Source organism: Natator depressus, chromosome 1, assembly GCF_965152275.1.
Source record: "Natator depressus isolate rNatDep1 chromosome 1, rNatDep2.hap1, whole genome shotgun sequence".
In the NCBI taxonomy this organism is placed as follows: Eukaryota; Metazoa; Chordata; order Testudines; family Cheloniidae; genus Natator; species Natator depressus.
Genome location: NC_134234.1, coordinates 210,989,158 through 211,003,984, shown reverse-complemented (window position 1 = coordinate 211,003,984; position 14,827 = coordinate 210,989,158). Strand labels below are relative to the sequence as shown.

Genomic DNA, 14,827 nt, shown 5'->3' with positions numbered 1-14,827 from the left:
GAAACCATGTAATACCATAGGAATAATGACAGGTTTCAGAGTAACAGCCGTGTTAGTCTTATTCGCAAAAAGAAAAGGAGTACTTGTGGCACCTTAGAGACTCTCACGAAAGCTCATGCTCATAGGAATAATATTTCTGTGGAGGGGCTTTCATGGTCTCAGACAGATGAGTGATGATGCCTCATTAGTTTAACCCACCTCCTTCTAACAGAATTTTGGCAACAGGAGTGGTGTTTTTGCTCCTCTGTCAATATATTTATATCATGGCCATACCTGTGGTATCTGACCACCTTAAAAGAATGTAAGACAGCCATCAGAATCTTAAAACAATGAGCCCAATTCATTCCTTGGGTTGCAGACACTAGTGGGAGAAAATTTCCTTAGATTAAAGGGGGTGCTTTTGCAGAGCTATGGGTATGGAGTACAATATCAGGAGAGTACTCTAGTTGTGGTCTCTGTTCTTTACCACTCCAGTCTCTAAATTCTGTAAATTTTTGTTTCTCCCTTCCTATCTCTCCCTTCTCTCTCTGGAAAGCAGTGAATGATGTGGACTAATTACACTGCTGTTTCTTGTGGTTCCTTGCCTCCAGCTATCATCTGTTCTTCTTGACACACACTTAGGTCAAAGTGTTAAACATGGGTTCTTAAAATTAGGCAACTAATTCCATATCACACTGGGAGCAGTGGATCTTCAGGTCACTTTTATTTAATGCCTAAATATGGATATAGTTGCCTAATTTTAAATTACCCAGATTTGAACATTTTGGTCTTCATCCCTATTAAAGATACACACCAACTATGCCAAGGTGGGACTAGATCCCTTGATTGTGTCAGTGGTGTAGATCTGGACTGATCTACTTTGGCCTTCCTTGGATTCTAACTCACTGTTTTGTCATTTGCACGGACATATCTTCATTCCTTCCTGTTGTTGTCCACACTGGGTTAATCAACACTAGTGACATTGCTGCATTATTACTTATTATTAGATGAGAACTTGAACCTGTGTATTCTGAGTAATATACTGAACAGTTAACATACTGTACTCTTATGGAAAGTTTGGTTTCTGATAGACCAGGGGTGGGCAAACTACGGCCTGCGGGCCGGATCCAGCCCGCGGGATTGCCACCCCCGTGGCGCTGCACTGCTCTGGGAAGCGGCCACACCACGTCCCTGCAGCCCGTGGGGGTGGGGAGCAGAGAGTACCGCACGCTGCTCTTGCCTGTGGGTACCTCCCGCAAAGCTCCCATTGGCCAGGAATGGGTTACCGTGGCCAATGGGAGCTTCGGGGGAAATACCCACAGGCGAGGGAAACACGCGGAGCCCTCTGTGCCCCTCCTCCCCCCGACTCCCAGGGGCCGTGCAGGGACATGGTGCCAGCCACTTCCCGGAGTGGCACAGCGCGGGGCCGGGGCAGGCAGGCAGGGAGTCTGCCCTGGCCCCGGTGCGTGCCGCTGCCACCCCGGAGCCACTCTAGGTAAGCGGCACCGGGCCGGAGTCTGAATCCCTCCTGCACCCCAACTCCCTGCCCTGAGCCCCCTGCTGCATCCTGCACCCCTCCTGCACCTCAACCCCCTGACCTGAGCCCCCTCCTGCACTCCACACCCCTCCTGCACCCTAACCCCCTTCCCTGAGCCCCTCATACACCCCGCACCTCTCCTCTGCCCCAACCCCTTGCCCTGAGCCTCTTCCTGCACACCGCACCCCCTCCCACTCCCCTCACTCCGCCCCCGTACCCCAACCCCCTGCCCCAGCCCTGCAAGCAATTTCCCTACCCAGATGTGGCCCTTGGGCCAAAAAGTTTGCCCACCCCTGTGATAGACTGATATTTGAACTTTCTGTCCTACTTTAATCACTGAATATGGTCAGAAAGCCAGAGTTTTATCTGATTTACTGGCTGGTACAGATTTTATTGGTGATAACAGATAGGGACATGGAAATAATTCAGTCCTGAAGTCAATTTACACTAATTTACATCAAGATTGAATTTAGTCCATGCTTTTTAATCTAATTTTATTTATTTGTATTGGAAAGGAATTCAGCAATAACAATGCTCTATACCAGTGGTTCTCAACCAGGGATACATGTATCCCTGGGGGAATGGAGAGATCTTCCAGGGGGTACATCAACACGTCTAGATATTTACCTAGTTTTACAACAGGCTACATAAAAAGCACGACCGAAGTCAGTACAAACAAAAATTTCATCTAGACAAAATGAGAAAGTAAGCAATTTTTCAGTAATAATGTGCTGTGACACCTTTGTATTTTTATGTCTGATATTGGAAGCAAGTAGTTTTTAAGTGAGGTGAAACTTGGGATATGCAAGACAAATCAGACTCCTGAAAGGAGTACAGTAGTCTGGAAAGGTTGAGAACCACTGCTCTATACCTATAAACTGATCACAGCTAGTCTATATAAAAAAAAAAAAGGAACATAGTAATTGCTACACTGGGTCAGACCAGTGATCCATCTCATCCATTACACTAGCTGCATCAGAAGAAAGTATAAGAAACCCTGGAGAAGGCAGTTACATAAATGTGCCCACAGTGAAAGTTTCTTCTTCATACCATTAGCTGGCGATTGGCTTTTGTTTGGAAGCACATCTGTTAAAGTTCAGGGTAACTGTACCTGTATTTCCCCTCAGCAATTCAGCAAGGGCACCCACTTTTGGCTTACAGCTGCCCAGCTGTTGCTTTCCTTCGTGGAGACCCCGTGTCTCACTCCCTTCTGACTGGGGTATTTCCAGGCTGCAGAGTTCCCTGCCTTCACTGTGTATCTCCCAGCACAGATAGTCTGTCTAACCAGACCTGCTTGCATTCTCTTCGGAGACTGATAACAGAGTGATTACTATAGATACAAGTTACCACACAGCTCTTTCTAAGCAAGCCAACTTTACTCTTAAGGTAAAAAGCATTACAGAGAGAACATTAAAAACAGTGAAAGAACCTCCATGCATGCTAATAAACTTACCAGGCATCACCCCACTCTAGAGGTTTCTTTGTGGTTACAAGCTTATCAAAGCTTCAGGTCAGAACAAGCACATAATCTTATGAGGTCTCAGTAGCCAAGTCCTTCCAGTCCTCCCCTAAGGATTGGGGCCCTCCATGGACTAGGGCTCCTGTCATAGAATCATAGAATATTAGGGTTGGAAGAGACCTCAGGAGGTCATCTAGTCCAACCCTCTGCTCAAAGCAGGACCAACCCCAATTAAATCATCCCAGGCAGGGCTTTGTCAAGCCGGGCCTTAAAAACCTCTAAGGATGGAGATTCCACCACCTCCTAGGTAACCCATTCCAGTGCTTCATCACCCTCCTAGTGAAACAGTGTTTCCTAATATCCAATCTAGACCTTCCCTACTGCAACTTGAGACCATTGCTTCTTGTTCTGTCATCTGCCACCACTGAGAACAGCCTAGCTCCATTCTCTTTGGAACCCCTTTCAGGTAGTTGAAGGCTGTTATCAAATGTCCATTTGCTGCATCAAAAATGAGGCCTAGAATCAGTTTAAATGCAGGCTTTTATCCAAAAGTATTTTCTTTGTCGTCTGCTCCCTGGAAAATCCAGTTGGAACTAACATGTGCTTATCTCCCCGTGGGGCCTCAAAGGTTAAAGAAGGAAGAAGTTCATTAGCATCCCCCTCCTATTAGAGAAGATACATACAATACCCCAACAACATATACACAGTTACATTTTTAATATATTGTACGCCAGAAGTATTAAGCCTAGTTCAATAAGGTCTAACTTAATTCAATAAACTTTATCTTAATTCCATAAGGTTTGTTCAGGATATTACAGGATATTGTCAGTCTGCTATAATATCCCTTCCAAAACTTTTAAATAAACCCCCTTACAGTCATAATCCTGAATATTTCTGCTAGCCATACAAATAGCTAATGATTTACTGAATCCTGCTCAACACTTGACCTCAGTGATAACTTGTGGCAATGAGTTCCACATAGAATCATAGAATATCAGGGTTGGAAGGGACCTCAGAAGGTCATCTAGTCCAACCCCCTGCTCGAAGCAGGACCAAGTCCCAGTTAAATCATCCCAGCCAGGGCTTGGTCAAGCCTGACCTTAAAAACCTCTAAGGAAGGAGATTCTACCACCTCCCTAGGTAACGCATTCCAGTGTTTCACCACCCTCTTAGTGAAAAAGTTTTTCCTAATATCCAATCTAAACCTTCCCCACTGCAACTTGAGACCATTACTCCTCGTTCTGTCATCTGCTACCATTGAGAACAGTCTAGAGCCATCCTCTTTGGAACCCCCTTTCAGGTAGTTGAAAGCAGCTATCAAATCCCCCCTCATTCTTCTCTTCTGTAGACTAAACAATCCCAGCTCCCTCAGCCTCTCCTCTTAAGTCATGTGTTCTAGACCCCTAATCATTTTTGTTACCCTTCGCTGGACTCTCTCCAATTTATCCACATCCTTCTTGTAGTGTGGGGCCCAAAACTGGACACAGTACTCCAGATGAGGCCTCACCAATGTCGAATAGAGGGGAACGATCACGTCCCTCGATCTGCTCGCTATGCCCCTACTTATACATCCCAAAATGCCATTGGCCTTTTTGGCAACAAGGGCACACTGCTGACTCATATCCAGCTTGTCGTCCACTGTCACCCCTAGGTCCTTTTCCGCAGAACTGCTGCCTAGCCATTTGGTCCCTAGTCTGTAGCGGTGCATTGGATTCTTCCGTCCTAAGTGCAGGACCCTGCACTTATCCTTATTGAACCTCATCAGATTTCTTTTGGCCCAATCCTCCAATTTGTCTAGGTCCTTCTGTATCCTATCCCTCCCCTCCAGCGTATCTACCACTCCTCCCAGCTTAGTATCATCCGCAAATTTGCTGAGAGTGCAATCCACACCATCCTCCAGATCATTTATGAAGATATTGAACAAAACCGGCCCCAGGACCGACCCCTGGGGCACTCCACTTGACACCGGCTGCCAACTAGACATGGAGCCATTGATCACTACCCGTTGAGCCCGACAATCTAGCCAACTTTCTACCCACCTTATAGTGCATTCATCCAGCCCATACTTCCTTAACTTGCTGACAAGAATACTGTGGGAGACCGTGTCAAAAGCTTTGCTAAAGTCAAGCTAACATGCTAACATGCTCATATTTCTGTTACCTTGTCCTCCCTTTCCTGCTACCTTCCACTGCTCTTTGTTTGTTTCACTCAGGTTAGGTTAGATTACACTGTGACTTAAACTAAGATTGTAAACTCTTCAAGGCAGTGATTCTTTTACTGTATGTCAGAACAGCATACCGTGGGGCGCTGACCTTGTTGGGACTGCTAAGTGTTTCTGCAGTGTAAACAATAAACAGCAATAACTTGCACTGGAGTAAACCACGAGAAACTTCACTGAAGTCATTGGAGTTACATGAATGTAAGACAGATGTAAGTGCAGAATCAGGCCCATCACTTTCTGTGCAATAACAATGAGAACTCCTTGATAGAATGACTAATCATCCCTCCTGAGTGGGTACAGAAAAGAGCCCAGTGGGGAAATTCAGATTAATATAAACATTGTCTTGTTTAGCATTTCCTCACTAAGCGTATGCACATGCAAGACTCTTGGATTGGACTGCGCAAGCGAGAAGAAGGCTTCTACTGGGTCAATGGCACTCCACTTACAACAGACCTGTAAGTTCCCTCTGAGTTTCTAATATATTGATGCTGATCAAGAATAAGGGAAGTAATTAAACAAATGCAGAGTTAGGGCTTGTCTACACATGACTTTTATACAAAACCAGTAAGTTTCAGTGCTTATGGTGTAGAGAAAAGCTTGAAAATATGAGCCCTAACATTGCAACCCAGATGACAAATAAAAAGAACACAAAATGCATTACTTTTAAAAATCTCATTATTTTTGAATGCATGGAGTTGGCAATAGACACTCCTGACAGTGGTACAGTTCCAAACTGCTCTGCTTTTTCCCTAGTACAAAAAGCACTCTTACAGAAAATGAACCAGGGAAATACATAAGATAAACAGGGTCTGTTAAGCCTGCAGAGAACAAAGAAATGCAGCAAAAATATAGAATGTGTTACTACTAGACACAGGAGAACAGGAAGAGCTTTCATAAATATTCCTGGATAAAAAATATATTAAACGTATCAGTACGTTGGAAGTAAAACATCACTGGGGTATTGTAATTATCCCAAAGACAAGCATTACGAACTCAGGAAACTGACTTCAACATAAAACAAATCTAAACATTTTGTCAAGTATCAGGGGGTAGTCGTGTTAGTCTGTATCCACAAAAACAACAAGGAGTCCAGCGGCACCTGAAAGACTAACAGATTTATTTGGGCATAAGCTTTTGTGGGTAAAAAACCCACTTCTTCAGATGCATGGAGTGAAAATTACAGATGCAGGCATTATTATACCAACACATGAAGAGAAGGGAGTTACCTCACAAGTGGAGAACCAAACATTTTATGTATGGAAATGCACAGTTAAGGCACCCAAACAACTTAAACTTTGCCTGTAGCTATGCCATGCAATAACCAAACATGATTAGTGCATAATAATGTTTGTGATTAGATTAAGCGGATTTCTAAAGCTATATTAGGTTTTTCATGTTCCTCATGTTATCACTACAGGGCAGAGTTAGATTGTTTGGCTGGCTTACCTGGGTATTCCCCATATTTTAACATGTTTGGATGTTTTGGAATTTTTGTTTAGGAATTTCCTCTTTAAAAAACCAAACAATCGTTTACCCAAACACTAAATAATAAGCCCCAAAATAATATTACCATCTGATATTTGTATCTTAAATCATTTTATTTTTAACTAGGGCAGTCAAACGATTAAAAAAATGAATCGTGATTGATCGTGAGATTAAAAGAATAGTCATGATTAATCACAGTTTTAATCGCATGGTTAAACAACAATAGAATACCATTTATTTAAATATTTTTGGATGTTTTCTACATTTTCAAATATATTGATTCTTTTTCGAGTCCTAGCTCATGTCCATTCCAATGTAGGTGTATGTGCACTGCATGCACCGTCGCCAGAAGGTTTTTCCTCTCAGTGGTGTCCATTGGGTTGGCTCCAGCACCCACAGGAGCCTGCAGCCCCGCCATCCCCTCAGTTCCAGCTTTCTGCCTGTGACGGTTGCTGGAACTGCTCCTTCTTGCTCTGCAGGTACCCTCCCCAGTGGACTTTCTTGTACATTTTCCTGTAAATAGTTATATAAAAGTTTGTAGTTAGTGTTTGCGGTAGTTAGTAGTTGGTAGCATAGAGTAGGACCCTGCTTCATGGGTTCTTTCCCGCTCCAGCACTGGGGTATGCCTCCGTCTCTGGGGTTTAAGCCATGCGAGGCTTGCCACAAGCCTATGGCTATCAGTGATCCCCACTCCACTTTCCTCAAGTGTTTGGGTGAATCCCAGCTGCGTGATCGCAGAGGAATTTATATCAGCTTTAAGCCCTGGACTCAAAAGGAAGGGAACAGAGACTTAAGTTCCTCCTGATGGAGGCGACTCTTCATCCCTCAGAGCCGGGTCACCCCGACTGGGCACCGAGCACCCTTGCCTCTGTGAGGAGTGTGAGGCTTCTGTGAGGGACAGACACCACAGCCCAATCTCTCTGGCACCGAGGAAGGACTCCTCATCAGCATCACATGACTCCCGGCATTGCCACAGTTTGCCAGTACAGAGGAGGTTGGTGCAGGAGAGTAGGCGGCACTGCTCCTGTTCCCTGGTACTGCACAAAAAGCAGTGCAAAACTGACGGGGGCACTCCCCTACCCCAAAGCCCACCAGTCGTAAGGACTCTGGCAGAGTGAGACTTGCACAGGGCCACTCAGACTCAACAACTGCTACTGTGGCACTGTTGACCCCAACCCCAGGGAGGGAGCTGTCGCGTCCAGTGCCACTGGAGAGCCATAGGAGTGTAGGGCTGGCACTCCCGGGCATTGCTGAGGAGTTCCAGGCAACATGGGACCTGATGTCCCTCCCAGTACTGCCATCACCAACTAGACGCGAGCCGGCACCGGAAGCAAGGACAGTTTTGGTACCAAGACCCCAGGTGTTGTCAAAAGGAAAGCCAGCAATGATGCAACAGCCCATCCCGGCACCGCTTGCTGGTACCATCTAGCACCCTCTTGGTCTCTGGGCAGTGAATCCTTGGCATCAGACTCACAAAGGAGCTGTCACTGGTCGGGCCAACTGTGCTGAATAAAGGACATGACTCATGGATTCCTACCAATGGACTGGCCAGCACAATGGCAGATGCTGGTGCAATGGCCAATTTGGACTCCTTGGGCTTTTCACCAGGCCCAAGGACCTCAGTCGAGGAAGTCATATTCAGTGGCATCAGAAAGTAGAGCCCCAGCACTACCTCGTCCTCTAGTGGTACAGGGACATGACCAAGGCACCAAGCCCGGTACTGTACCTCAGGGACTGGCACCACGGGATACGTCAGGAGTTCACAGGCAAGACCAAGTGCCGGTACTGGTTCTAGGATCCTCTACCTCCTCACCGGAGGAGGTGGTTGAAGGAATCTTAATGATGCCCACACAAGATGACCACAAGTCGCAACAAGAGCTGCTGAAGAGGGTCACCCAAAACCTGGGGATCGAGGTGGAGGAAGTTTCAGAGACCTCCCATGCTCTGGTGGATATCTTGGCACCATTGGGTCCATCAAGGGTAGCTCTGCCCCTCAGTAGTGCCATTTTAGAACCGGTCAAGGCACTGTAGCAGACTCCAGCTTCATTGCAATCTATGGCAAAGAGGGTGGAGAGAAAATACTTAGTTTCACCAAAGGGTTTGAATATCTTTATAACCCGCCCCCTCCTGGGTCCCTAGTAGTCTCAGCAGCAAACGAGCGAGACAAAGGCAACAGGGTCATACCCTGAAGGCTAAGGATGCCAAAAAGCTGGACCGTTTTGGCAGAAAGATCTGTGCCACAGGGGGGCTCCAGCTTTGTGTTGCGAATCAGCAATGCTCTGTAGCCAATATTATTTTAATATTTGGGGACCAATGACAAAATTTAGATTGCCCCAGGAGTCCAGAGCAGAGTTCTCAGCTTTGGTCGAGGAGGGCAGGGTGGTAGCAAAGGCATCCCTGCAGGTGTCTCTGGCTGTAGCTGACTTAGCTGAGCAGACAATGGTGTTGGCGGTGGCTATGAGAAGGTCTTCTCGGTTGCAGACCTCAGGCCTCCCTCACAAGGGGCAGCAGACAATCCAAGCCCTGACTTTTGAAGGCACTGCACAGGTTTCTGAGCAAATGGATGCCAAGCTGCACAGCTTGAAGGACTCCAGGGCCACGCTGAAGTCTTTGGGACCGCACACCGTGACCCCACTGAGAAAACATTTCAAGTTACAGCCATTGCCTCAGTTCTGCAGGTCACAACTGAGACAAGACTATAGTCAAAGGCAGGGCAGAAATTACAAGAGGAGACCTCCTTCTAATTCTCTTCGATCCAGGGATCTGGGCCCACCAGGCAGTCATCTGGCACCAAGCAGGCATTTTGAGGGTGTGCCCGTGGATGGCATCCTCCCTTATTTTTGTGGACTGGCTATCCCACTTCTATCGGGCGTGGGCCCATATCACCTCAGATAGCTGGGTGCTATGCACAATAGGACCAGGATACACTCCTGAATTAGTTCTTCCTCTCCCTCCCGCCCTATCTCCTCGTCTCTTTTCAGGGACCCTTTGTGACACGACACCCCATATTCTTCACAGAAATATTGTTATAATATGAATATGGCATAACTAAGATGTATTTTATGCAAGATGGGTCATGTGAGATATCATTGGAAAAGTTATGATTTACTGAACATGATTGTCCTATTTGTATGCATGTACCATGTTTGTATCTAAAGTTAAGACTATGAACTATGTAACAATTACAACTGTGTTTGTACCTGGGGAAACACCCACCAGACAGAATGCAATCAGCCTGGATGGGCCATTAGGGAGAACAATAGGTCCTTGAAGATGCTTATCTCTCTCCTTCCTAAGAAGTTTCCGGGGATGCTGCTTTGGACACTGCAGGGTCAGGTGATAAAGTCACCTGGTACTGGACACCATCTTGAACTGCTGGTATTTTTCCCACTAGGAGGGGTGCGGATCAAACTGGGAAACAAAGGATTCCTGCCATATATAAATCCTATTTCAGGCTGGGGAGTGAGTTAATCATGGTCAGTTCTTCACAGAATCCCCACCCAAAATGACGGCTGGAAACACCTAAGACTGAACTGGAGAAAGAACTGGACCCAGGGTGGAAGGTGTCTGGCCTGTGAAAGGAATACCTGGAGATTTAAGGTGCAACCAGTACAGTTTACCCTCAAGAAACTCTGCAATCTGCTTAAAACAATATTTATGGTGAGAAATTATTATTTGTAGCCAGCATTCTTTAGTGTATTAAGCTTAGTTTGCATGTTTTGTCTTATTTACTCAGTAATCTGCTCTGATCTGTTTGCTATCCCTCATAATCACTTAAAATTTCCCTTTTGTAGTTAATACATTTGTTTTTTGTTTATTCTAAAACCCAGTTTCTGCAATTCATAACTGGGCAGGGAGGAAGCCGTGCATATCTTCCTCCACAGTGAGAGAGGCAGGGCTGGCTCCAGACACCAGCTTTCCAAGCAGGTGCTTGGGGCGGCATTCAGAATGAGGCGGCAGTCCGTGTCCTGCGGCGGCAATTTGGTAGAGCCGCCACTGGAGAGAGGGGGCGATTTTCATGAGCTTACACTGTATAGATTTCTGAACAGCGCAAGAGAATACAATTTTGGGTTTACACTCCAGAGGGGATGTGCACTTGAATGCTGGGCAATCCCCGAGCTGAGTCTTCCCACACCAAACTGATTGCAGACTCTGTGTGATTCTACAGCTGGGTGTGTCCCTACCTGTGTGTGTGCTAGAGAAGGCTTGAGGGCCTGGCACAGCAGGACAGGGTGAGGGAGCCCAGGCTGGTGGAATGGGTGGGCTCAGTGGAACCCCAGTACATCAGGTGGCACTCCGAATCTGGGGGTCGGGGGTAACAGGTGTTCTATTCAAGAGACCACAGCCATCAATGTCTCTAGTCACTGACGCTTCTGAGCTGGAATGGGCAGCTCACCTGGGGCCCTCAGGACTCAAGGCCTCTGGTCCCAGGAGGAGCTCTTGCTACACATCAATGTGAGAAAACTCAGAGTGGTGTGCTTGCCAAATGTTCCAGCCCCACCTGGAAGGCAAGTGTGTGTCAGTGCTTACAGACAACACAACATCGATGTTCTATATAAAGAAAGGATAAAGCGCACTCCTCTCACCTATGCCAGGAAGTCGAGGCTTCCTACCTTCTGGGGCCCCAGAATGGGTTAGCAGATCATCTCAACAGGTCCTTTTCCAATCACGACTGGTCCATTTACCCAGATGTTGTGAGGGACATTTTCCAGAGATAGGGAGCTCCCTAGATAGACCTGTGTCATAAATATAAAGGGAAGGGTAAACACCTTTAAATCCCTCCTGGCCAGAAGAAAAACCCTTTCACCTGTAAAGGGTTAAGAAGCTAAGATAACCTCGCTGGCACCTGACCAAAATGACCAGTGAGGAGACAAGATACTTTCAAAGCTGGAGGGGGGGCGGGGAAACAAAGGGTCCTCTCTGTCTGTGTGATGCTTTTGCCGGGACCAGAGCAGGAATGCAGGTCAGAACTCCTGTAAAGATTTAGTAAGCAATCTAGTTAGATATGCGTTAGATTCTGTTTTGTTTAAATGGCTGATAAAATAAGCTGTGCTGGAGGGAATGTATATTCCTGTTTTTGTGTCTTTTTGTAACTTAAGGTTTTGCCTAGAGGGATTCTCTATGTTTTGAATCTGATTACCCTGTATTTACCATCCTGATTTTACAGAGGTGATTCTTTTACTTTTTCTTTAATTAAAATTCTTCTTTTAAGAACCTGATTGCTTTTCATTGGTCTTAAGATCCAAGGGTTTGGGTCTGTGTTCACCTATGCAAATTGATGAGGATTTTTATCAAGCCTTCCCCAGGAAAGGGGATGTAGGGTTTGGGGGGAGATTTTGGGGGGGAGACGTTTCCAAGTGGGCACTTCCCCTGTTCTTTGTGTAACACTTTGGTGGTGGCAGTGTTTAACCTAAGCTGGTAAGAATAAGCTTAGTGGGTCTTTCATGCAGGTCCCCACATCTGTACTCTAGAGTTCAGAGTGGGGAAGGAACCTTGACAACCTGCTTGTGACAAAGTACAACAGGAAGTGTCTACAGTACTTCTCCTTTCATAATTACAGTCTGGGTTCGCTTGCAGACATGTTCCTTCTCCCACACCATCTTTTCTATGCATTCCCACGGATTCTGCTCATACACAAGGTCCTACTGAAGGTCAAAGGGGATAGAGCAAGCCTGATCCTGGTAGCACTGGCCTGGCCACATCAACATTGGTTCACCACCCTCCTGGAGCTCTTAGTCGGAAAACCAATCACCTTACCGCTGTTTCCAGACCTGATCTCCCAGGATCACAGACATCATCTGATCCTCAATCCCTCCATCTGACAGCCTGGAAGCTCCATGGCTGAACCCTTTGGAATTAGCGTGCTCGGACCTGGTTCAGGAGGTTCTGTTAGGGAGCAGAAAGCCATCCACCAAGGCCACCTACCTGACAAAATGGAAAAGGTTCTCAATCTGGGCCAGGCAGAAGAGGATCTTGCCTACCTGAACAACAATACCGTTTATCCTGCACTATTTGTTACATCCAAAACATCAGTGGCTGTCGGTGTCTTCGATTAGGGTGCACCTGGCAGCCATCTTGGCCTTACACCTGGGCATGAGAGGCAGGTACATCTTAGCTAACCCGCTCTGTAGCCATTTCCTTAAAGGACTGGACAGGCTCTACCTGCAGCTGAGACAGCCAATCCTGCCTTGGGACCTCAACTTGGTTCTCTCGAGACTCATGGGGAAACCATTTGAGCCCTTGGCAACATGCTCTTTCCTTTATTTTTCGTGGAAGGTGGTCTTCCTCGTGGTCATCACCTTGGCCAGGAGGGTCTCAGAAGTCAGGGCCCTTACTTCAGAACCTCCCTACACGGTCTTCTTCAAGGACAAGGTCCCAGCTGAACCCCTAGCCAGCCTTCCTCCCAAAGGTAGTGTCGCAGTTCCACATGGCAATAGCCAGGAGCAGAGGTTGACCTTGCTAGATGTCAGGCGGGTGATGGCCTTCTACCCAGATAGGACCAGATCCTTTACGAAGACTACTCAGCTCTTTGTGGCAGTGGCAGATAGGATGAAGGGCCTCCCAGTCTCAACCCAAAGAATTTTTTCATGGATTACTTCTTGTATTCGCACATGCTATGACCTGGTGAAAGTCTCTGCTCCAGCAGTGATGGCATATTCCATGAGGGCTCAGGTGTCTTCAGTGGCATTCATGGCACAGGTTCCCATCCAGGATATCTGTAGAGCAGCAACGTGGTCTTCAGTCCACACCTTCACAACCCACTATGCCATCATGCAGCAGGCTTGAGACAATACTGAATTTGGCAGAGCAGTGCTACAGTCTGCTTGTCATTGAACTCTGAACCCACCTCCTGCATCTACTTGGGAATCACCTACATGGGAATGGACATGAGCAAGCACTCGAAGAAGAACAACAGTTACTAACCTTTCCGTAACTGTTGTTCTTCGAGATGTGTTGCTCATGTCCATTCTCAAAACTGCCCTCCTACCCCTCTGTCGGAGTTGCCAGCAAGAAGGAACTGAGGGGATGACTGCGCAGCAGGCTCCTATATACAGCACCATGAGGGCCCGACTCCGGGGGAGGGCGGTGCTGGAGCCAACCCTACAGATACTGTGGAGGGGAAAAACCTTCTGGAAACGATGCACACAGCACACATACACCTACATGGGGATGGACATGAGCAACACATCTCGAAGAACAATAGTTACGGAAAGGTTAGTAACCATTTTTTTTCAATTACAACACAGAATACAAAGTGTACAGTGCTCACTTTATATTATTTTTTTTTATTACAAATATTTGCATTGTAAACAAAAGAAATAGTATTTTTAAATTCATCTCATACAAGCACTGTACTTCAATCTCTTTATGGTGAAAATGCAACTTACAAATGTTCATTTTTTTCACATAATTGTACTCAAAAATAAAACAGTGTCAAACTTTATAGCCTACAAGTCCACTCAGTCCTACTTCTTGTTCAGCCAATCAGAAGTAAGGGTGGTATGGTATATGATGTATTGCCACCCTTACTTCTGCGCTGCTGCTGCAGCTCGTGGTACCTGACACTCAGCCTGCAGCTCAAGGCAGACTCCGTGCTGTCGCTTGGGGGCTCCATCTTGCCGGAGCCCCCGGCCATTCCCCAGCCCTCTGGCCACTCCTGGCTCACCAGGGGTGCCATTTCAAATTTTAATTTGGTGTGAGAAAGTGTGTGTATGTTGCGGGAGGAGTGTGTGTGTGTTGGGGAGGAAGAGTGTGTGTTTGGGGGAGTACTGTCTCCTTAAGCAGATCAATCAGGAGCCTGAACGCTTTTTCAGCCAGCTGCAGCTGCTGTTGGCAGCACTCACTCCTGAGCCGCAGCAGCAGTAGACAGGCTCCCCGTGTTCCCTGACTCCAGCTCAGTGGTGACTGGGTACAGAGGCTGCGGGACAGGGACACCCTGATATCAGCCTTCCCACCGCCACCGCTTTGCGCAGCAGACAGAAGGCAGGCTCCTGGTCTGGAGCAGCTTGGCCAGGGTCAGCTCCATGGTGGTGGTGGGGGAAGTGGGAGCAGCAGTGGAGCAGGGTGGTGGGAGGAGAGGCACCCCAGCCCTGAGGCATGCAGTGGTGCTCCACTGAGCATGACACCCTGGGCAGTGGCCACCCTT

At 47.0% G+C, this 14,827-nt stretch overlaps 1 protein-coding gene across 1 annotated transcript in view; it reads left to right on the top strand.

Moving 5' to 3' along the window:
- LOC141984797 (C-type lectin domain family 2 member B-like) overlaps positions 1-14,827 on the top strand; it is a 34,581-nt gene that overhangs the window by 8,693 nt on the left and 11,061 nt on the right. The window contains exon 4 of the mRNA XM_074948186.1: positions 5,548-5,651. Within this exon, the coding sequence (XP_074804287.1) occupies positions 5,548-5,651 (104 nt within the window). The remainder of the gene's footprint in view (positions 1-5,547; positions 5,652-14,827) is intronic.